The sequence below is a fragment of the Episyrphus balteatus genome, chromosome 1 (genome assembly GCF_945859705.1).
Source record: "Episyrphus balteatus chromosome 1, idEpiBalt1.1, whole genome shotgun sequence".
Taxonomy (NCBI): Eukaryota; Metazoa; Arthropoda; class Insecta; order Diptera; family Syrphidae; genus Episyrphus; species Episyrphus balteatus.
In genome coordinates, this window is record NC_079134.1 from 174924199 (window position 1) to 174944039 (window position 19841).

Below are 19841 nucleotides of genomic sequence, written 5' to 3' on the forward strand. Positions count from 1 at the left end.
CAAGAACCAAATAGTATGACCTTAAGACCTCTTTAAAGATGCTAATTTGTGAAAGAAAAAAAGTCTTCATAATGAATTAGGATTCAAGAACCAACTAGTATGACCTAAAGACCTCTTTAAACATGCGTATTTATGAAAGAAAAAAGTCTTCATGATGAATTAGGACTTCAAGAACCAAATAGTATGACCTTAAGATCTCTTTAAATATGCGAATTTATGAAAGAAAAAAGACTTCAAGAACCAAATAGTATGACCTTAAGATCTCTTTAAACATGCGTATTTATGAAAGAAAAAAGTCTTCATGATGAATTAGGACTTCAAGAACCAAATAGTATGACCTTAAGACCTCTTTAAAGATGCTAATTTGTGAAAGAAAAAAAGTCTTCATAATGAATTAGGATTCAAGAACCAACTAGTATGACCTAAAGACCTCTTTAAACATGCGTATTTATGAAAGAAAAAAGTCTTCATGATGAATTAGGACTTCAAGAACCAAATAGTATGACCTTAAGATCTCTTTAAATATGCGAATTTATGAAAGAAAAAAGACTTCAAGAACCAAATAGTATGACCTTAAGATCTCTTTAAACATGCGTATTTATGAAAGAAAAAAGTCTTCATGATGAATTAGGACTTCAAGAACCAAATAGTATGACCTTAAGACCTCTTTAAAGATGCTAATTTGTGAAAGAAAAAAAGTCTTCATAATGAATTAGGATTCAAGAACCAACTAGTATGACCTAAAGACCTCTTTAAACATGCGTATTTATGAAAGAAAAAAGTCTTCATGATGAATTAATACTTCAAGAACCAAATAGTATGACCTTAAGATCTCTTTAAATATGCGAATTTATGAAAGAAAAAAGACTTCAAGAACCAAATAGTATGACCTTAAGATCTCTTTAAACATGCGTATTTATGAAAGAAAAAAGTCTTCATGATGAATTAGGACTTCAAGAACCAAATAGTATGACCTTAAGATCTCTTTAAATATGCGAATTTATGAAAGAAAAAAGACTTCAAGAACCAAATAGTATGACCTTAAGATCTCTTTAAACATGCGTATTTATGAAAGAAAAAAGTCTTCATGATGAATTAGGACTTCAAGAACCAAATAGTATGACCTTAAGACCTCTTTAAAGATGCTAATTTGTGAAAGAAAAAAAGTCTTCATAATGAATTAGGATTCAAGAACCAACTAGTATGACCTAAAGACCTCTTTAAACATGCGTATTTATGAAAGAAAAAAGTCTTCATGATGAATTAGGACTTCAAGAACCAAATAGTATGACCTTAAGATCTCTTTAAATATGCGAATTTATGAAAGAAAAAAGACTTCAAGAACCAAATAGTATGACCTTAAGATCTCTTTAAACATGCGTATTTATGAAAGAAAAAAGTCTTCATGATGAATTAGGACTTCAAGAACCAAATAGTATGACCTTAAGACCTCTTTAAAGATGCTAATTTGTGAAAGAAAAAAAGTCTTCATGATGAATTAGGATTCAAGAACCAACTAGTATGACCTAAAGACCTCTTTAAACATGCGTATTTATGAAAGAAAAAAGTCTTCATGATGAATTAGGACTTCAAGAACCAAATAGTATGACCTTAAGACCTCTTTAAAGATGCTAATTTGTGAAAGAAAAAAAGTCTTCATAATGAATTAGGATTCAAGAACCAACTAGTATGACCTAAAGACCTCTTTAAACATGCGTATTTATGAAAGAAAAAAGTCTTCATGATGAATTAGGACTTCAAGAACCAAATAGTATGACCTTAAGATCTCTTTAAATATGCGAATTTATGAAAGAAAAAAGACTTCAAGAACCAAATAGTATGACCTTAAGATCTCTTTAAACATGCGTATTTATGAAAGAAAAAAGTCTTCATGATGAATTAGGACTTCAAGAACCAAATAGTATGACCTTAAGACCTCTTTAAAGATGCTAATTTGTGAAAGAAAAAAAGTCTTCATAATGAATTAGGATTCAAGAACCAACTAGTATGACCTAAAGACCTCTTTAAACATGCGTATTTATGAAAGAAAAAAGTCTTCATGATGAATTAAGACTTCAAGAACAAAATAGTATGACCTTAAGACCTCTTTAAAGATGCTAATTTGTGAAAGAAAAAAGTCTTCACGATGAATTAGGACTTCAAGAGCCAAATAGTATGACCTTAAGACCTCTTTAAATATACGAATTTATGAAAGAAAAAAGTTTAGAATGGAGCGCAAAAATCAGTTTAATTTTTGAAATTCCATTGTACTTCGAATAATACACTCCAAAACATTTTCCATTCTTTTACAGTTCTAATTTCAAATCACCCAGAATACAGATTTAAATCTAAAAGCCACATAAGACTTATACACAAATTGCAAGACTTAACCTTTTCTACACTTTGTGAGAAATGCTTGAAAAATTGTTTTTCTTTGAAACATGACTGACTCACAGAGCAAAAAAAATTACACACACACACAAACACAGAGACATATTTAAATACTTTTTGCTGCTGTCTTTTATTATACAAAAAAAAAAATACCCCTGCACAATGTGTGTTTATCACAAGAATACTTGTTGACAACACCCCGGGGCAAATTAAGAAAACTGTGCACACATAAGAAAAATATAAACAAAAAAAATAAAAAAAAAATGAGAACAAAAATTACCACTCAAAATGCATACAAATGGAGCCTACTCTAGCGGCGTCAAAAAGACGAATCTCAAGCCAATGGAACATTTTTTAAGTGTTATACAGACACAACACCCCTGAGTGAGGGGACAAACATTATGTATGTCAATATTTTGTTTCGTGTTTTTTTTTATGTTAGGAGTCTTCCATATAATACAATTAAATGTAGATTTTGTTTTTTTATTCTACACAAAGTGATGCTAATTTGTTCAACTGGAAACAAAAAAAAACTTTCAAAAATGTTTTTGAGAATTTTTTACATGTTAACAAAATATTTCTTTGGTCTGGTCTGAACGTAACATCACAAAATTTTAGATTTTTTTTTCTCTGCTTTAAAATATAATTCCAATTTGACTATCAATTCAAGTTAAAAATTTTCTTTGACACCGAGAATAAAAATTCTTTCTTTTTTCCAAAGGATTTAACATCCTTTATTTATTTGGTACCCCACAGTACTGTTTTAATTTTTTTTCTTGTTGGAAGTCAAAAAGTAGATTGTTTTAAAATGACCACTGACCCACCACCATCCTCAACAGCTCCTTTTCCATTCCAATCATCACATTAGGTGAATAGCCTGAAGTCCAGTTGTTGCTAAAGACGTATTTTTTGTACGTTAGTGTGTATAAATTTGAATGTGTATGTATGTAAATGTAAATAGAACAATTGAAAGTAGGTATGTATTTTCTTTTTGGTTTTGATTTTATATTTTCTTTCGTTGTTGTTGTTGGTTGGTTTGTTACACAATGTATTTTTAATTAATGTTTTATATTTTTTCTTGACCTTTTAATTCTTATTTAAATTATTTATTTTTTTTATTTTCATTTCGAAAGGATCGCAATAAAAGGTCATTTATAAACCACATAAGCAGCAAACGTTTCTCATTAACTGTGGTTATTTTTTTCTTTTTTTCTTCTTACTTCTTTGTTTTAAAACTTTGTTTGGTTTTTGAAGGTTGGTAATCTGTTGTTGGTGTAAATTGATGAAAGTGCAAAATTGAAGAAAAAAAAATGTGCTACCTATCTATGATGGGTTTTTAATCATTCATTAATGAGGATATTGTTGGTTATTACCAGGGTCAAAATTTGGTTTTATGATAAGTTAATATACCTACTCTGTTGTTTTTAACCATTCGAATGGTCATCTTTCATCTATGTTTAAATGATTATTAGGTTGGTATTTTTTTTTTAAATTAGCAACTTAACCACAATTTTTGATAGGTTTAGAGCTTAACAATAATTTAAGAAATTTCATAAACTAACTTGGATGGATTAACTTTGGTTTAACAAACTTAATTTCCAGGCTACCTTAATATCGATATTACCAGAAACTTTCTCATTTAAAAATAGACCTTTTTTCAAAAAAAACCTACAAATCGTTGGAGCCGTTTTTTGCGGAATTTAATTTTATAAACTTGGTAGATGTAACAGGGAACGTGATTTTTGGTAGGAAAAAATATTCCGAAAACCTCTCTGTAGGGCCTTCAAAAACCTTTACATACCAAGTTTTAAGTGGATCGACCCATCCGTTTTTGTTGTTGTTCCTTATTCACACAGACAGGCTGAGTGACAAATCATCAAATTCAAGGTTTATCAATTTCAAAACAACCTTTTTTACATACAAAACTTATTTGAATGGTAATAACCTAAAGGTGAATACTAATGAAGAATTTTTAAAAATTCAATCATTAATAAATAAATTGATAAAGAGTTTTCACAAAAAAAAAAAAAAAAAATAGGTCAAAGGGTGTTTTTTTTTCGAAGAGACAGTAAAATCTGTAATTGATAAAAAAACGCCAATGATTCGTGTAGAACGTCTAAGAACTTAAGTATAAACATTTAATTTGTCATCAAAACCAAAAATAAAATGAATCATTGGCTTTTTGGGACGAATTACAGATTTTACTGTCTCTTCGAAATAAACACCCTTTCACCTAGATTTTTTGTATGAAAACTCTTTATTCTTGCTTTCTATCCCAAATTCAATGTTTTTACCAAATTTCATTAGGTTGACCCATCATTTTTGTTTTCACTAAAAAAAAAACACCCTTTTAACCATGATATTTTTAAAGACACTTTAGATTCTTGTTTTTTATCTCCAAAGTAACATAATTCCTGAATTTCAACAGGGTACCACTAGTATTGCTCTAGTATTGCACACTTTTCCAAATATACCCATATTCTCTCTACACCTAAAAAAAACACCCTTTCACATGAAAAAAATTTATAGTTTTACTTTATTAGTAATTCAAATGAGAAACACAACATTTTTAACAAATTTTGTAAGGGTAACTTTTATACCCATCGATTATTTCCCCAAATAAACACCCTTTAACCTAAAATATTTTTAAAGACTACTTAGATTCTTGGTTTCTGTTATAAATCTAACATTTGTACCAATTTTCAGTGGTGCAACAATTTTTTCCCAGTTTTTGTGGTATTAATTCCAAATTTCATCATATCTTTAAAAAAAACACCCTTTCACTCAAGATAAAACAAACAAAACTTTTTCACCAAGTTTTAAAAATTAATAAAATATAAGTCAGCTGTTACACCGAAAAAAAAAACAATATCAATTTAACATTTTTTAAATATCAAATTAACATTTTTTAAATATCACCCAAAAATGCTCTATAAAATGTGTTTTATGATATTTAAAATGTTAAAACAACATTTTTATTATCAGGATGATTTTTAAATGTCACATTTTGGAATTTTTTTTTGATATTTTATTATCATTTTTTCATATCAATTTCTCATTCCAAATTATTGAAAAATATTAAATAAAAAATTCTTAATGTGTACTAATTTAAAGGCGCTTTGTGTTTTTTCGAAGTAAAATGTATGATTTACTGAGAAAATTTGATCGGCACTTAGATTTTACTTCACATAGTTTGGGAGAAAATAACAAAACAATTATATCACCTACATATAATAGAAAAAATAATATCACCACTATTTTGTAAAGAATATTTCCTTTCAGTAATGTTTTGAAAAAAAAAAAGAAAATTAGAAAAATAATAAAAAAGAAAAGGAAAGAAAAAGGTTTCATTATAATGAACTAAAACGTAAAATCTAGTCAACATTGGTATTTTAATTGTCAAAGTGAAATTTCACTATCCACTTAAACTTAAAAAATGTCAAAATGATATTATAATTGTCAAAGTGAAATTTTCACTATCCCACCTGAAATTAAAAAATGTCAAAATGATATGATCAAATATCAAAATTGATATTTTAATTGTTGGACGACTTTTGTCACTGAAAAATGTTAATTTGATAGCTGTTGCTATCAAATTTTTTTTTCGGTGTATGATACCTTTCTCACACACAACTCAACCCACCAAAAAAACACCCTTTCACGAAAAATTTTTTTAAAAACCTTATGAATCCTTTGTCCCTGCTTTATCTAAAACCTTCATCCCGAATTTTGTCAGTGTAGCATGTTTTTTAAATAGGTTTCTGTTATATTTTACCGTTTGAAGTCAAAAAACAAGCACCCTTGTTTTTAATCGGCAATAACTTTTCTTAAATCAATCGTATTGACTTTATTTTTATGTCATTAGATTCAGCATCAAAAAATACTTTGAAAACATGTGTCATATGATGATATTCAACAAACAATTTTTTTCAGTGTATTTTTGACCTTCAGCTCCTCCCTCTTGTCCGCGAACAAACACCCTTCCACCCAACTTTTTTTTATAGACTTTTTTTGTCCTTGGTTCTTATCCCAAAAGCAAACTTTTTTCCAAGTTTCATGAGTGTAACAATTTTTTTTTTATTTCTTGATTTTATGTACTATTTTACCTGTACTATACGGTTTATAGGGGTAGAACAAAATTGCCAAAAAAATTGCTTTTTTCTAAGCGGGAAACTTGATTTTTTTAATCCATATATATGTACATTAGGGTGTCCGTTATTTCCCAAAGTGATGTTTTCGGAGGAGACACCCCCCAGATCGAAAGTTTAGGACCTAAATAAGGGGAATTTAGCAAAAAAAAATTTTTTGGAGGTCATTAACCCGTTCCTCTAGGTTCATACTTTCCCCGTACAAATTTGTATGGGAAATTTTTAACTCATACATAAATTTTTTTTTCTCTCGAGTTAAACCATCTATTTTTAAAATAAAACGTAAAAGCAAAAACCACGAAAACAGCTAATAATTTCAAAAACCAAAATAAAATATAAAAAAATTTTTTAACTGGAAATTTTGAATGTGATCTTTTAAAGTAACTGTTTTCTAACCAGAATTATCAAACATTTTAAAAAAACATGATTTAACTCGAGAGAAAAAAAATTTTATGTATGAGTTAAAAATTTCATATACAAATTTGTACGGGGAAAGTATGAACCTAGAGGCACGGGTTAATGCCCTCCAAAAAATTTTGTTTTGCTAAATTCCCCTTATTTAGGTCCTAAACTTTCGATCTGGGGGGTGTCTCCTCCGAAAACATCACTTTGGGAAATAACGGACACCCTAATGTACATTTATTGTTAGGCTAACAAAGGTATTGACAAAATTCTAGAAAATTTCAAAACCAAGTTATGAAAGGTTTTTTAAAACTAAAGCACGAGGTAGACCTTTGACGAAGTAGTGATTACACTGGTCAACAAAATTTAACTTTTTTTTTGCCACAAGAACCAAAATATACTTTTCTAGTATTTTTTGGGGTGCTGAATCCGAATCAGAAGTCAGAAAAAATTGATTGGCCTCCGTTTTTGAAATATTACCGTTATAAAATGCTAAAAAACGTCATTTTGGCTGTTTTCTAGGTTCTGTTTTTATGTGAGGTAATTCACTATAAACATATTTGTAAGGGTTATTATAATAACAAATATTCTCCTTTCAAAAATTGTTTAAATTTTCCCAAAATATCTTTTATTGCTCGCTATATCTTAATTTTCAGTTAATAAGCCAAAGAGAAACTAAGCTTAATCTAAAGTTTAAGTCATTGGTCACAGAATTTTTGCCACAAGAACCAAAATATACTTTTCTGAAGGTTTTTGGGCTGCTGAACTCGAATCCGCAGTCAGAAAAATTCTATTAGCCTCCGTTCTTAAAATATAACCGTTATAAAAAAAAACCTTTTTTTTTTTCATTTTATAACGGTAATATTTCAAGAACGAAGGCTTATAGAATTTTTCTGATTGCGGATTCGAGTTCAGCATCCCGAAAAGTATATTTTGGTTCTTGTGGCAAAAAAAGTTTAATTTGGTTGGCCAGTGTTGCTTCTGATTCAAAGACCGCTTCTTAAATTTTCAATATCTCGGGCAGTAAATGAGATATTGGAAATATTTAAACATTATTTTAAAGAATAAAACCAGTACTTATAGGCACCGCGTTCAAATTTATTCATAATGATTTACCTCACATAAAAACATAACCTCGAAAACGGCCAAAATGACGTTTTTTGACATTTTCTAACGATAATATTTCAAAAACGGAGGCCAATAACAATTTTCTGACTTCAGATTCGAGTTCAGCACATCAAAAACTACTAGAAAAGTATATTTTGGTTCTTGTGGCAAAAACTTTGTTGACCAGTGTTATAGGTAGAAGAATTTTTTTTTTTGATAATTTGAAAAATTCTATTCAAAAGGTAATAAAAAAATTTGGGGTCTAGAACGGATTTTTTCTAAGTCTGCGTTTTGAAATATGAATTTAAAAAAACACCTACTTTTTTAATTGTTTTTTATGTGTTTTTTTTTTATTTTTATCAATTTTTTGGAGCTTTCAAAAACCTATAGGACATATAGGTATTTGTCATGCGCATGTATGTGCTAGAAACTGGAATTTTGAAATGATTTTTGACTGAAAAGCAAGTTTTTTTACCGTTTTTTATTTTTTTCCTTAACAGATAAATAAATGAAATTTAAACTGTAGATAGATACAGTAAGCAAGACTATATTTATATACAATTTTAAATCAATTTCGTATTCACAATTTTGAGATAACGGTAAAATAGAGTTAATTTTTTTAGCATTATTTGAAAAAATTCTAATTCCATATTCCAATTATTTATACCTTAGTTTTGAAAAAAGTGTCTACCTATCATGATATCTACATATTTCTTTTTTTAGTGTCCATATATTAATTTTAATTTGTAAACAAAGGGAGCTTGTATAAAAATACAGAACTTCTAATTACAAAAAATAATTTTTAGATAAAAAAAGGATAGTTGAATCCTTTAAATGTTGAACGTGCAGATATAACCATTTATAGTTCGATAGAAATTTTATATTCACTGTAAAAGTTTTTTTGAAAAAAGGTTACGTATACACCACAGTGACCTTATTTTTATAAAAATGCAGTTTAAATTAATTTTAGTTTTTAAACAGATTTTGTGTATTCTTTATAATTTCCAGACTAATTTTTAATGATTCTACAAAAATATGAACTTATTAGGTACTTAATAACATACAAAAAATTGTTTCAGTAAAATAAATTTAACACAAAACAATTTATTTTTTATTTAGGTAAATCGAATAGTTTTGGGTTTTTGGCCTACAGAGGCATGAAAAAAAATACTAAAAGTTTATCGACTTTTTTGCTACTTTTGTATCTAAGGAAAGTTAGTTGAACCATCAAAGGAAAACAAAATTCTGTCAAAAAGTGTTCTCCATCTGTGCTCACTGGGTCAGGAGCCATCTCAAAATCCATCAGAAACATAATTAATACAGGTGACTGTAACTCAGTTGAAATCTCAAGAATGATGTGCAGGATGTTAGGTAATACGGTTAATTTCTCTTGAGAGTTGTTGTTCGCTATTTGTCTGCTCTTCTTTTTAATGTACTTTCCATACTTATAATGACACTAAGTCCTAACTTTTTAAATTATTTTGATAACTATAAATACTAACACTCTTTTTTTTTATTTTTTACTTTCAGGGTCAGTGTACGGCTGGCTCGCTGCCCGTGGCATGGGTAGATGAAGGTCCTGGTCCGCCAACGTGTCCAATGTCTTGCGAACAATTAAATTTAGAAAATAAAAATAATTATAATAGTAACACTAATACTAACTCTTATAATAGTCATAATAATAATAATAATAACAATTATATTAACAAATTACATAATTATGATAATAATTATTTAATAAATTTGAATAATAACAATAATTTTAATCCAGTTCATAATATTATGTCGAAAGTGCGAAGAGAAACTGGTGGTAGTGGTGGTGGTGGTGGTGGTGGAACATCAGGATCAGCAGCAGCAGTGGCGGCGGCGAGACCTGTTAAAATTGCAACGATAGCACCGCATAATGGGGCAGCAGCAGGTTCCGCCAAGAGGATATCCTCCTCCTCATCCTCACAATTAACGACGATAAAACCGCCTGGAGTAGTAGAACGGACAACTACTACCGTATCAACAGCCTCAATAAATGCAAACAAAATGGTAGCTGACAAAACTGTGGAAACAAAATATAAATACCATCAGCATCAGCATCAGCAGCATCAACATCAGCATAGAGATCGAGATAGAGATCGAGATAGAAATCGAGATCGAGATCAATATCAGGATCAAGATCAGGATATTATGCAAAATGATGCGCAAGCAAACGCACAGTCGTCAATGACGACACAAGATCATCATTATAACTATAATAATTTAGATAATTATAATAATATTGTTAAAAATAATTTAAATAATAATAATAATAGAAAAAATGTTAATAATTTAAATTCTAATAATAATATAATAATAAACGATAACAGCAACCAATACAACCAAAACCAACAACAACAACAGTGCCTTGATTATTTGGGCGATAATGATGACTCTAGTCCTACACAATTATGTAAAAATTCTCGAAGTGATTTAGATAAAAAACTACGCCATCTACGTTTGAAGCATTGTTGTGAGCGTACCGTCTTAAGTGCCCTGCATACGATCGCCCTTAATGTAACACTGGGCGGTGGCCCTCAATGTGTTCGAATTTTAACCGATATTTTGGATTTGGACTCATTGGCCACGCGTATCACATGCGAGTTAGCTGAAATTTTATTTCGCTACGATTGTCGGCAAATCTATTCGCTGATACATCAATGCAAGGACTGTAAGGTGAGTGTTTTTTTTTTTTGTTTAATTTTTTATTGATATCGATTTTATTAGATTTGAAATTCAATTTTATACAATTTATTTATGTATATGGGGGAAATTAGCTAATTGGGAGGTCATTTGGTTATATTGATATATATTCTCTGTCATTGTGTTTATTGCAACATTTTTCATTATTTATTCCGTTTTACACCTATTGTCTGTTAATGGTTTTATTGAATTAAAAAATATATTAACGAGTGTTTAATTAAAATTTGATTAAATGAATTTATCGACTCTATCATTTTGGTGTAATTTGATTAGGATATAAAATGTGAAATGGTTTTTAAATTTTTAATTGAAATTTACTGTGATACCATTATCTTTAATATAGAATTACATTAATAATTGCCGAATGGAAAACTAATTTGCTTCCCGCTTTAAACGTCAACGCTGATTACACTGGTCGGCAACGAAAATAGAGCTTGAAACCAATCCTTACTTTTTGAAAGGATTTTTGTGTGCTGAGTCCGAATCCGAAGTCAAAATTTCACTGGCACATCACGTTTTCGAAATACTTGAATATTAAAAGGTCAAAAACCCTTTTTTTTGGGTAAATTTGACGTCAAATTACATCAACGTTAAGTAACTTTTTTGCAAAACAACTTGTGTACTCTCGAAACGCCATGTTAAAACGTCCTAAGGTACTTATTTTTTTCAAGATTATTTTTTTCTCGAAGACATAGAAAAAAACAAGTTATGATAAATACCTCAAAATCTTGCTTGTTTTTTTTTTTTTGCAAAGTAATAAATAGTTTTTTTTTTTAACTTAATTCCAGTTTGCATCTTCTGATTTGGACTTGAAAAAAGCAACATATTACAGAAAAATATATATTTTTGACTAAACATCAAAAAGAACTAAATTGAAAATTAGTTTTTGAAAGTTTATAGCGAAAATAGTGATGAGTATAGCTCAAAAACTAGACGTGATAGACTACGAGTAGAGTACATTTGGAAACAGTTTTGAATTCAGCAAACTAAAGTCAATTATAATCACCTTCCAAAGTTCTTACTTCCGATTTTTTTTTTTTTTTTGCCGACTAGTGTTATTTAATAATATATCTTAGGCTGTTATTAACGGTACCTGCATAGAACCATTTTCATAATGTCTGACTTTCTCGTAACCAGCGCCAGCGTGACCAATATGTCTACGTACATCGTACAAGAATGTACGTAACCTTGATTTTTTTAAAGATTTAAATAAAACTAAAACATGTGGTAGACCTTTGACAAAATAGTGATTATTGGTAGGGGAATTTTTTTTTTTTTTTAAATTTGAAAAATGCCATTCTGAAGATAACGAAAAACAAAGTTAGGGGTCTAAAACGGATTTTTTATAGGTGTCTACGTTTCTAAATGAATCTTTGAAAAACACCTACTTTTTTAGGGGTATTTTTGGGTGGTTTTTTATTTGTAGCAATTTTTTGTAGCTCTTAAAAATATCTCAAACTTATTAGGCGCATAGTTTATAGCCATGAGCATGCATGTGCAAATTGGTGTTCTAAAATAATTTTTTTATTTTTTTTTTCGTAATTACGTAATTTTTTAACATATATTCAAAAATTACTATTCTTAAGCTTTAAAATGTCGTTTCAAACAAAAAGATATCTTTAGTAGACGCAATGCTATTATAACATAAAAATGACCTTCTGAAAAAGCTCGAATGCGGGAAGCGGGGAAACCACTCAACTTAAAATTAAATCATCATGGATTTGCTTCCCTACAGTCCTAGAGAACATCCCTACAAAGTTTGAGCAAAATTTTAAATGATACAGCAATTCCGATTGAACGCTTGCATACGGAATGACAGTAAACGGTCCTTAAAAATTGTTGTAATCGAGAGCAGTGAAATTTTTTTTTTTAACTTTCTTATTTGACCTTTAAGTAATGCAGCCTTATACTCATTAAAGAGATGCATCGACTTTCCCTGGATTCCGAGATTTTACAAATTGTATGTTTAATTTGACTCGACTAACTATATTTTTGCAGAATTTGAATCAATTTCATATTCACAATTTTGAGATAACGGTAAAATAATATTCTATTTTTCAAGACGTTCTATCTTTTGATCTAGAGCACATACAAATTTGATTTAACTTTATTGAGCATGGCTGATAATATAACCTTTCATTTAATATATCACACATAACGGTACATTCACTAAAAACTGCACAATGATAAATTAAAAACTTCAGAAATACCTCGAAACACCTGTGGATGTGGAGATATGTTGCCCATGACCAGTCACCAGTGTGGGAAGTACTGTTATCTCAGCCATGGTTGGCTTCAAAAAATTCTAACTTTTTTTTGTAGGCATTGTAGAAATATGTTTGAAGCGTCATATGAAAGGTAAAATAATAAGCTTTTAGATGAAATAAAATTTATTATAGATTGCCATATAAAAAAATGGATTAAATGGTGTTAGAATATAAAAAATATTGTTTTTTTTTTGCTTTTGACAAATAAATCATTTTTAGATCACTTATTTTTTAACAAAAGCACAAAACCTGTTTTCTTATGGCGTTACAACGTAAAATCATCGTCCGTAAACTTAATTTACAGACAACCACTTTTTTATACAAATACAAATTCACATAATCGGTGATTTTAAAAACGATAGAATTTTAAACATCTGAATTCTGAAATGCTGAAAATTAATTTGTTCAATTCACCACCGGTAACTTCTTCAAATGTATAGATAAATTGGTTAAAAATAGGAAAAAAAAATCACTTTTCAAGTTTTATTTTTGCACTAAACTACAGATGTGAACTTACTACCTATTGATTATTATTTTTAAGCTCAACAATTCAAGTCCCAAACAGTTTAAATTTAAAGCAATTAGGTACAGTGACAATATTCTTCATTTTTGTTTATTCACAATTTCATCTAACAAAAAAAAAACTATACAATTTCATTCAAGGACATGTTCACAAAGTAGGTACTCTTTAGATAAACAATAGGCGAGACGATATCATTTTCAACTTAAGCCCACGATATATCCTTTTGTCATTATAATACACATAGAAGCTTGCAATTTTCTTTTTAACTTTTCGTTTTGCAGAAATAACATTTTTTCAAACTAACTAAAAAAAAACCCTCAACATAAAAATTATAGCGCAGAATATAAAAATAAAAAAAAAAAAAAAAACAGTTTGACACAAAAGTCTAATCTTAATCCTTTGATTTCTTTTTGTCTATGTCCCTAAAGGAATTTCACCAAAGAAAAAAAAAGTATACCTCTACAAATATCTGTTTATGTAGAAAAACCAAAAAAGAAATAATTTTCAAGCCATTGAAAGCGAAAAAAAAAAATATAATCAAGAGCGGCTGATAGGAGATATAGTTGCGCATGCATAACTATGTATAGGTTAACTTCTTTCTTTTTTTTTTTTTTTTATTTTCATTTTTGCTTGTATGTGTATAATCAGTTGTGTGGTAGTATTGATGTGCCTGTTCAAATTAACAAGAATTAGGGCGAATCAATATCTTCCCTTGGAAGCTTTTCAAAATTGCTAGCGGTGTTTATTATCTGTGTGTATAAATATGTACATACAAGAGTATCAGTATGTATGTAAGTATATATTCTTTTTTTTTATATTTTTATTTGTTCTATGAAATTTCTATGGCCCATTATCTGTTTTAAGTTTTTGCTTTTATTATTACTTTTCTATGTTGTAACCATACAAACACACTAACACACACTTAGCCACCCATCATTACAGACAAAAACACATGCATGCAATAATGCATGTGATTTGTGCAAGAGCTTAGCACTGAATGAATGCACAATGATGGAGGAATTAAGGACACGATATTGACTTGAAGTTTTTATATTACAAAACTGTTATATGAAAATATAGCAATGGGGATTTACTAGACTAGCTATGTATATTATTTAAGCAAAAACTATGTTTGTTTTTAAATTTTTTAGCAAATTTTTTGTTAAATCTTTTCTTGTAAAGAATTTAAAATTTAAATATTTATATAATTAGTTAGAAAAACAAAGTTAATAAATTAGATATAAATACTCGTTAATAGCCTACCTCAATGTTGAGGTGAATTCTCCTGATTCATAGTTCATAGCAGATATTGCTCTCTACTCTTTGGTGAAAAGTTTTAGGTACTACACAGTGCTGTCGTTTTATGAATCTTTTGACAACCTTGTTAATAAAATGGTTTCGTAGATACAGGAACATTTCAAATATTTAAAGAGTGTAGGTAGCTTCAAATTATGCATATGAATTTGGCGGTTTTCAAACCTTAGAGGTCCTAGGTCGAAGTTAATTTTGATTTTTGAAAATTATTTTAGATTTATACTTGATAAATGAGTTGTAAAATTTAGAATGTTTTTAAAATAGTCATTAAGAGCACAGTCAAATTTGGTTATTGACCAAAAACCTTATAATTGATTACTTTTTTTAAATTACACCGAAAAAAAAACAATATCAATTTAACATTTTTTAAATATCAGCAAAAAATGCTCTATAAAATGTGTTTTATGATAATAAAAATGTTAAAACAATATTTTTTATTATCAGGATGATATTTGAATATCACATTTTTGAAATTTTTTTTGATATTTTATTATCAATTTTTCATAAAAAACTCTTAATGTGTACTAATTTAAAGGCGCTTTGTGTTTTTTTCGAAGTAAAATGTATGATTTACTTATAAAGTTTGGTCGGCAATAAGATTTTACTTCACATAGTTTGGGAGAAATTAACAAAACAATTATATCACCTATAACAGAAAAAATAATATCCCCACTATTTTATAAAGAATATTCACTTTCAGTAATGTTTTTTTTGATTTTAAAGAAAAAAGAAATAAAATACTTAAAATAATAAAAATAATAAAAAAGAAAAAGAAAGAAATATCCTGAAACTGAAACGTAAAATCTGGTCAACATTGATATTTTAATTGTCAAAGTGAAATTTTCACTGGGCAGGTTCAGAAACGTTAGGGACTAAATATTTAGGTAATTTCTAGGTATCTGATTGGTCAGCTGTCAAAAAAAATCCTTCCAATTTAGGTAATTTTATTGGAAAGCTGACTGGAAAGTTAGGCAAGAAAATTTTCCCTAAAAATTTAGGAAAGTTTTTTTTGTCAATATGACAGCAGATTGTTTTTATTTAAAGAATTAACTTATCAAAATTAAATTTATTTGTGTGAAAAACAACTAAAAAGTGCATTATCGGTTGTACCTAATTAATTTTATTTATTCATTACGGTTAAGTGAAATTTGGTGTCTTACCCATGCGACCGGTAAAATTCTTAAATAAATTTCGAAATTTGACAATAGCATCACATCCAAACTAATTTAGTGAATTTACTCAAATTTCCGTTCAGAAAATGACGTTGCCTAAATATCTAGTCCCTAATATTTCCTGAACGTGCCCACTATCCACCCAAAATTAAAAAAATGTCAAAATGATATTTTAATTTTCACTATCCACCTAATATTTTAAAAAATGTCAAAATGATATGATAATCATATCAAAATTGATATTTTAATTGTTGGATGACTTTTGTCACTCAAAAATGTTAATTTGATAGCTGTTATTATCAAATTTTTTTTCGGTGACATACAATCTGTGGGGCTTGGGCAATAGCTTGAGAATTTTAAAGAAAGAGATAAGATGACAGACACCTAAAAACAAATAAAAATATTGGAAATCGCTAAGGAAGATGTTGGTATGCTTCTATCCTTCGGGAAGAAAGTTTATCAAATTTTTACAGAGCGATAAGAGTTTTTTGTGTCATACGAGTCACCGAGAAAATTTTTTGTTCGAACGCGGCCCATAAAATTTTGATACAGAAGGAAAGAGGCATAGGTATTAATAGGTTCTCTTGAAAATTTCAATTATTTTCAATTTGCTTTTATGAGATAAATACGGTATCATCTTACAATAAAGAACACAAAATTGTCTTTCCGAGTTTCGTACGAATTTTTCAGGCTTTTAGGGACCAATGCGGTATTTCAAATGAAATGCTTCAAAATTTTTTTTAGGAATTTCAGTAGTTTAATGGAAGAAAATGTTAAATAAGTTTTAAATGATTTTTTTCCACGAAATGAAGTTAAAAATTTATAAGAAATACAAAAAAAACTTTAAAATCTTATCAATACTTTTATTTTTAATAGTATTAAATTAATAATAACTTTATATTGTTTTGAAATATTACATTTTTAATCAGAGTCTCAAGAGTGTAAACATTGAGGTAGCTGTTTTTCACTCTAATCCAACGATATCTTTTGGTGAATTTTTTTTTTTTTTTTTTCAAAAATCAACGATATTATTTATTTATTTGTGACTTTTTCCAGACTTATTTATAAATTTTAATGCATTTATTTTACGAAACGCAAGCAAAAATACGACTCTTAGATTTTGAAAAAGTTTGTTCTTAAAAATGGATCTTTGCCCTGATTTTTCAATCGTCAGTTAGACTATCAGAAGAATAAATATCAATATAAAAAAAAAATGTATTCCTAGGAATAAGCTCTGACTGAGATTTATCTGATTATTGAAAAATTGGACTATAATAAAATAAATTAATAAAAAAATGTGGAGCTCAAATACGAGTATATTTAATTAATTTTTCTTTTATTTTTTAAATTTTATCTAAGAAACTAAGGAACTTCAACTCTGAAAACAAGTACAATCATTGGGATAGGTATTTTAACCAAATGAATATTCCTAAATCCGATTAGAAAAATCTGTAATGGTTATAAATTAACGGGAACATTGATGGGTTTGAAGTAGAGCTGTAGCAAATCGTATGTATTCGTTACTAAAATGCGGGTATTCACTTCGGTAACGAGTAACGAAACGTTACTTTCTAAACAGTATCGTTACTCGTATGTTTCGTTACTGGGTACTAAAGTAACGAAACATACGAAACGTACGAGATACGAAACATACGAGTAACGACGCGATTCCAGTTTCAATACTAAATCCGATGTAAGAGATACGAAATGAAGTGATACACTCAATTTGTCGCATCGGTATCGTAACCATAGTCAGAATGCTAACTGCAGATAATTAGGGCTGTAAAAGTAACGACAAAATGAGTACCCGCATGTATACGTTACTTTTGATACTAGTACCCGCATTAATAATATCGTTACTCGTTACTTTCGTATGCTTCGTATTTTTCGTATATTTCGCATGTTTCGTATGTTTCGTTACTTTCGTTACTTTTGCATGCTTCGTACGTTTCGTACTTTTCATATATTTCATGTATTTGATACGTTTCGTATATTTGGTATTTTAAGTATGTTTCGTACGTTGGTATAGGTAAGGGTGAACAAATTTTTTTTTGAAAAAAACCAAAAACAATTTGTATAATCTAGGCTACATTTTAAAGCCATAAACATTAATTTAAGTTGCGGCGTTCTCATGTTATAAGAGTTTGAAGGTAGCTATACTGATTTTTTATTAAATTTTTTTAATCAAACGTTGAAACTTTTTTTTATTTTTTTCTATTTTTTCGACAAAACTTTGGTAATTTTTTGTTTATATCCGTTCAGTTATCTTATCACAATTCTTTAGAGACCTTTATTTCAAAAGTGCAACGCGCAGCTCTCGAACTATTAACACTTCAATACAACCATGCCGAACAATTTTTCATTTATTTTGTCTATTGAGAGTGATTTTCAAACCTCGTTTTCTTTGCTTTTTTTTTGTGTTGAAAATTTTGCACCGAAAATAAACTAATTTTTTGAAAAACCAAAAAACTTTTGTACATTCTTAAGCTAAATATCAATACCATTAACACGAAGGCCATAAACAGATTGGTTGCGTCGTGGATATACATATATTTCGGCCAAATAGAGAAAATACAAAAACGTCTCTTTTGATATTTCTGTATAAATTATCGATAACACAATGATTATTAAACCTTTGCACTACTGTTTTAATCGAGACAGAAGTAAGCTCCAGATAATTATCTGCAGTTAGCATTCTGACTATGGTAACGATACCGACACGAGATGCGAAATGCGAAAAATTGAGTGTATCACTTCATTTCGTATCTCTTACATCGGATTTAGTATTGAAACTGGAATCGCGTCGTTACTCGTATGTTTCGTATCTCGTACGTTTCGTACGAGTAACGATACTGTTTAGAAAGTAACGTTTCGTTACTCGTTACTGAAGTGAATACCCGCATTTTAGTAACGAATACATACGATTTGCTACAGCTCTACAGATAATTATCTGGAGTTTACTTTTGTCTCGATTAAAACAGTAGTGCCAAGGTTCAATAATCATTGTGTTATCGATAATTTATACAGAAATATCAAAAGAGACGTTTTTGTATTTTCTCTATTTGGCCGAAATATGTATATTCCCGACGCAACCAATCTGTTTATGGCCTTGGTGTTAATGGTATTGATATTTAGCTTTTAGTTTTGCCTAAAAATTTGAAAGTTTCCACGTTTGATTAAAAAAAAACTAAAAAAATTCAATATAGCTACCTTTAAACTCTTATTACATGATAATGCCGCAACTAATTTTAATGTTTATGACCTTAAAATGTAGCTTAGATTATAGAAATTGTTTTTGGTTTTTTTTTTCAAAAAAAAATTTTACACCCTTATACCAATGTACGAAACATACTTAAAATACCAAACATATGAAACGTATCAAATACATGAAATATACGAAATGTACGAAACACACGAAGCATGCGAAAGTAACTAAACATGCGAAACACACGAAACATACGAAATATGCGAATAATGCGAAACATACGAAAGTAACGAATAACGATATTATTGATGCGGGTACTAGTATCAAAAGTAACGTATACATGCGGGTACTCATTTTGTCGTTACTTTTACAGCCCTCCTTTGAAGGGGTTAAGTGACATATTTTGAGTTATGAGTAATCGTCTTTTAAAGTTTTTGGTTTATGGCTTTTTGTGTGAATTTATTTATTTTTATTATTTTGTATTTATTTATATTTTTTTCTATTTAAAAAATTTTTTTTTTTGTTTATAACTTATTTCTGAAATTCATATGAAATACTGTGCAGTCAAAAAGAATTATGTTC

At 28.7% G+C, this 19841-nt stretch overlaps 1 protein-coding gene across 1 annotated transcript in view; it reads left to right on the plus strand.

Moving 5' to 3' along the window:
* LOC129912598 (probable serine/threonine-protein kinase DDB_G0282963) overlaps positions 1 to 19841 on the plus strand; it is a 106540-nt gene that overhangs the window by 43831 nt on the left and 42868 nt on the right. The window contains exon 3 of the mRNA XM_055990909.1: positions 9579 to 10751. Coding sequence (XP_055846884.1) covers positions 9579 to 10751 — 1173 coding nt within the window. The remainder of the gene's footprint in view (positions 1 to 9578; positions 10752 to 19841) is intronic.